Below are 5737 nucleotides of genomic sequence, written 5' to 3' on the forward strand. Positions count from 1 at the left end.
GTCAGTAAAATGTCTTCTCTAGTTTATATTCGACCTTAATCACAACCAGAAGTAAATTTCGACCTTGCAAACTTAGCTAGATCTCTAGACAGTAGACAGTAGACAGTAGAAGTCGGACGGAAGTGACTTTCTGAGGCTGAGGGACGGTTAGATTTTTTACCGCCGTGAGTTACAGCAATTTGAACTTTCTTATCAACAGTTAGGCTAGATCTAAAATTTGTCTGACAGCCAAACAGATTTTTCTCTAGAATGGGTGATTCAGCACGAACGTCTAGCGATGGAAAACCTTGCTCTCTTAAAGTATCCGCCCCATGCCCACCGTCTTCAGCCCCACTCCGTCCAGCAGCAGCAGCACCACCAGCAGCAGCAGCAGCTCCACCTCGGAGGTTTGTTCAAGTTTGCCTCTATTCTTTTTCGTGTTGATCCTAGATCTAGAATCTAGAAGATCTAAATCTACTCTTAGGCCTAAGCCTAAAGGATTTGTTCCACGCTCCAGTGAGAGGGGATGAATTGTCGGTAGTCATACGAAATAAAAGAGAAACGTGTCGTGTCAAAAACAACAGAAGCAGTGGCGTCGCGTGGGTTGCAGACAAGGTGGTGCATAATTGGAAAGTGAGCAAATGGGCGATAGGCATAGATTAGTAGCTGCTATTAAGATTTCTTATTCTAGAGAAAGTCAATTAGAATCTGCAGGATATCCCGTAATCTACACCTATCGATAGATCTATTTACAGCTGTTTCTTGATTAAACTGCATAAGATAAAAGCTGCAATAAAGTGAAACAATACTAACAACTCACTATGCTCACAATCTGAGAAAATTTAAAGATTTCTAATCTAATTAGATCTAGATCTAGGCCCACTTCGTGCAGCTACAACAACCAGACTCAATTTGAAGATTTACCTTAACAGGACTTGCTAGATCTACACAATAGAGGAAGACAACAGTTTCGATACCCATTCAGATTCTTCAATGAGTGCTCGTAGACTCTACTAGATTCTAGATCTAGAATCTAGTGTAGGCTAGTAGATAGGCTAGCGGAAACTTGGATCAAATTTTTAGCTGGCACCAAATTGGTTCTGCGAAGAGCAGTTTCATGCACCTTTCTTCTTGTGCGGAAAGAACATAGATCTAGATCTAGATTTCTCTACAGTGACAAAAATAACTTTGCGGCTAAGATTTTACTTGCTCCAAGCAGACACTAGCGGTGCGACTAGTAGATCTATAAACCACCCTCACTGTTTGTCTCTTCACTGGCGCAGCCAGCGGGTGGCGGATCGCAAGGTTGCAGTAGGCTAGGCTTAATAATTATATGTAGATCTAGATCTAGAGCACTGACTGGTTTAGAACAATAGGGGAAAAAAGTGTGGGGTGGGGGGGTTGAAGGCCAGGGTTAGGTGGACAGGTGGAGCGCTTGCTCCAATTTCACTTATGGCGCTCCGCCACTGAACAGAAGTCTAGTGTAGCTTAGCATCATCTATAGATCTAGATCTATCTAGATTTTAGATCTCAATGATCTAGATCTAGATCAGACCAGCTCTGGTTTTGTTACTGATTTCCAGAGACCCGGCCACACATGCGTGCCATCTTGTTCCGCGGGTGTGTTGGTACAGGTAATTGCATTCATTCATCAATCTTTCTGCTTAATAATGCAATTGATAAGCACTTTTTTCTTCTACTTTTAGATCTAGATCTAGATCTAGATCTAGATAAGCTTTTGCCTATTTTGTTATAAATTGCGCTGTTTCTTGGGCATGCGTACAAAAGGATGCGTGATGGGCTGGGCTATCTTAGTATGTTTGACACTAACATTAAGATTTGCGGTCTACTTTTGTTTCCCTCACCAAAATCACAGAGTTCACTTGTCTTCTTACAACCCCACTCTTCTACAAACTTACAGATGACTATGATTTTTACATTTCTGTTGCTTGTGACTTGTTAATATTAAGCCTGGTCTAGAAGTGCGGATTTCTTCGTTTATGTGATCTGTGAGACTGTCGCGACTTTTTTCACAGCGACAACGGCCCTGCCCCAGACAAGGCTGCACAGGCCCCACAGGCTTCAAAGTCTTCACAGTCCCCGCCTTGTAAGGAAATCTGGTCTCCTGGCTTTGATGCAAGGTTTCCAAACATGAACATGACCAGGTAGCTTATGTGATGCAATACTTTCATTGTGGGTCTGGCGTGGGGGCTTCAGAGTACGGTATTCAAATTGAGATGGTTTGACTTGCATTCCATTCTGCCTTGATGCCACTTAGTTAGAATTGGATCAAAGCAATTTCCATTGCATGACACGTGGGGGCCATTGTCTAGGGCCTAGTCCATGGGTGAAAACAAATCACTGCCCTTTTCTATTTACTACAGTTACTCTAGATTTCATCTTTAAATTTTTTGCAGTGGACTAGTGCTTGCCAGTTTGAGGTACATAGGCTATCAACTGGTTTGTTATTGGAGGATTGTTGTTCACGAGTAATATGTTTTGGTTTGGATATAGCAGTGTCACTGTCCGTTCTTTATTTTACAAGATTTATATATATTTATATTGGGGATAGGGGCAGGAAGACTTAGTCTTGAAATGATTCAGTTACTTGCACTTGCAGTGATGTCATGGCACAAATTTTTGTTCAATGATTTGTTTCCAGTAAGCGCAGTGGTGTTCTGCATTGACCAATCCATCACAGCAAGTAACTGGTCCTCCTGCTCCAAAGATGTGTTTCTTATTGTTAGTGCATTGGTGCATTTTGTCTTTTTACTATTCCAGGAAAGTGATTCAAACTGCGTTATTACTTTCTTTAATCAACACTTTATTAGTTTTACGATACCTTGCTATAGATTAGCTTCAGGTGTACGAAACAAACAACTTTGATCTCTGACTTCTTGTTGGCTTTTCTGTTTTTCTGGGTTGTTTCCACAATTTTAGCTTGACTCTATATAACAAACAGTGGAGTACGCTTCTTATACCGAACACGATTAATCGGAAAATAGTGGTAAACCGAAAGAAGATAAACCCCCAATTTTTTTGCCCCCAGATTTTTCTTTTTTGTTTTTTGTTTCTTTTGTTTGTTTTTTGTTTGGTTGGTGTTTTACGGCGTTCACTACTGCATAACATCATAATGAGCGCGCGGGACACATTAAACAATTTCAATAGGTAGGAAATTTTGAATCTTTGCCTGGGTGGCGGCCGAAGCCTACTCTTATCGAATTTAGACCACCAAAGGATCTTTAACGTGCGCAACTTGCACACGAGACTCCGACATTGTTCGCTCTTGTCCGAGAAGGCTAGGTGTAGATCTTTCCTAATGGAAGATCGGGAGTGTGGCTGAAACTGAAAGACAGTAGTAAGAAGTAGCCAAGGAGTAGGAGTAGAAAGGCTGCAGAAAGAGCCAGGAGCCCAAAGGAGGTGAGAGGGTGGGGCAGAAAAGCAACCTCTCTAAATGGTGCCAGTGATTTCAGTTTTTTAAACAAACTACACATAATAATCATAGAGGCGGAAACGTAGAAAGGCTCGTCCATGTCTGCTGTGTGTTGTGTCGTGATCACAGGAGATGTTGGCAAAACTATGTGGACTACTACCGCTGTCAAGAGAAACTAGGAGAAGATTACGAGCCATGTGAATATTTCAAGAAGACCTTCACCTATTTGTGCCCGGAGTTTTGGGTAAGTTGACGAGCTTAGGGAGGTGGTAAGTCAACGGTTAGAGCTGTATGTTTAAAACGTCGCAGTGTGCTTTCTGGATACAGTAAAGCTTGCGTTGGGTCCGACGTTCAATTTTATAGAAGCATGGTAAGAAATGTGCAACTAATGTGAGCTCCCCCCCCCTTTTTTTGGGAGGGGGGGGGTGATTATGATTGTAGGGACATCTGTTCTAAATGTGTCATGGTGCGATTATATTTGTAAGGGGAAAGGTCCAATGATGTCTCAAATTGCTTATTCATATGAATTGATAGTTAAGTTGGGCAAGTGGTAGGTTCACTTATTGCTTTGGTTTTGTTTGTGTGAACCACACCAGAACATTATCAGGTACTGTAAAGCCTCGTTGACACCCCCCCCCAAATGACTTTATGCAGTTGCGAGCGCCCTAAAATCTCTACTAAAAAAACTAAAACTAAATTATACTGCCAGCCCCGCTTAGCACCAGGTTTTGCCAATGCACGAAAAGGAAGGCCTAATAAGCATTGAATTGCATCTTTACAACGCCAACTGTCTGAGTTGTACGGTCCTTAAAATACTAATATAAATTTGCCCCGTTATACCACCATCGAACTGATAATCTCTTTCACTTTCCCACACATGTGCCTGTGAGCTCAGTCTATTTTTTAGCGCCTGTCGGTGATTTGCTTCTGATTTACACTGATCATGAAAATGCTATTACTCTCAGACTTGCCAATCTTTATAAAAGATTGGAATGGGATTTTATAGTCGCTTGGAGAAACCTCGGCCTAGAGGCAAAATATCCGGAGTCGCCGCAGCACGACGATCAAAAGGGTGGCAGCGGGATGAGATGACCGGTGACAGGCGCCCGTGAGGCTTTAATAATTATTGTGAGGACTCACGCTCAAGTCTAAATGTGACAGGTCTACGGCGACCCAAGAACGGACGAATATTTGGAGAAAAAAAAAACCTGTACTCCTGCGTGGCCCTTGACACGCGTAGTCTGGCTTGTTTTAGTTTGGATTTACGTTAAGTATAGCGGGAGCTGTACATGTACCTGTAAATGCAATTAGTTGATACACGTTTGTTTTTTTCCTGCACACCACAGTCGCGCCAGACATATCTAGAGAAGAGGCAAGACTGGCTATAGTTTGTTTCTAGTTTTAGTTTTAGTAAAGAGTTTTGTTTCTAGTCTCTACCAGTCTACACAACTTGGTCACTAAAGTCAAAATGGCAATCGGTGCTATCCCGTGATACCGCCAGCCCCACTGTAACATTAACTTCATACTCGTCCTGGGGTATGCGGGACAACGGGTTTTTATTGTACAGTGTACATATTACTTGTACCCGTTTTCATATAATGCGTTGTGTGTCTCTTTTGTCTTCAGGTATGGGAAAAGCTGTGCAGGTCCCATAAAGACAACACACTGTTCTCTGATGAGGGACGGTCGCTGTTGCTCTCTATTTGACAGCCTGTAGACTGTATCTACTGTTCTGTTCCTCCCTCTATACAACATCAAACGCATTGTCCCCCTGTCCTCCCCAGATTGAGCAGTGGGATGACCAGCGAGAGGCTGGTTGCTTCCCCATGCCAGCATACAAGAAGTGTGGGTGCTAACAAATCTTCCACTTCTACAGGTCACAAAATGTTGACCTCACCAGGCTCTGCTAGAGGATTGTTCTCTTTTCTTTTTTTTTAGTTTTAGCTGAATGAATTTTTCAATAAACTTTGAATTTGAAGTTGAACTTCGATAAACTCAATTGTGTTGTTGAATCATGTTCACTTATCTTTCATCGACTATGGAGAAGCTGTACTCGTCTCTTTTGTGTTCTCGTAGTAGTTGTACATGTATCATGTTTGTGAGTGTTTCACATTTGATGGCTGCTTCTACTCCTGTTCATGTTTTGTGAGTGTGTGTTAGTGCAATGCTTTTTTCAACTTTTCCCTGACAGCTCGGGTTTCATTCAGAAGTTTTGCAACATAATTGGGTGGGGATGGCAGTAGAAAATTGTGTTCATGTGTTGCTAGTGCAAATGACATCACCACCCATCCCCAATCTACGCGATGCGCACGTGAGTGAAACAAG

At 42.2% G+C, this 5737-nt stretch overlaps 1 protein-coding gene across 1 annotated transcript; it reads left to right on the plus strand.

Annotated features, from left to right (window-relative positions):
- On the plus strand, positions 1 to 5406 carry LOC101857404 (cytochrome c oxidase subunit 6B2). Its single transcript, XM_005097225.2, has 4 exons — positions 1 to 386; positions 2016 to 2144; positions 3542 to 3656; positions 5197 to 5406. The coding sequence occupies exons 1-4, from the start codon at positions 250 to 252 to the stop codon at positions 5266 to 5268; spliced, it is 453 nt and encodes a 150-aa protein (XP_005097282.1). The 5' UTR covers positions 1 to 249; the 3' UTR covers positions 5269 to 5406.
- Positions 5407 to 5737: the final 331 nt, after the last annotated feature.

This window comes from Aplysia californica, unplaced genomic scaffold, assembly GCF_000002075.1.
Source record: "Aplysia californica isolate F4 #8 unplaced genomic scaffold, AplCal3.0 scaffold00150, whole genome shotgun sequence".
NCBI lineage: Eukaryota > Metazoa > Mollusca > Gastropoda > Aplysiida > Aplysiidae > Aplysia > Aplysia californica.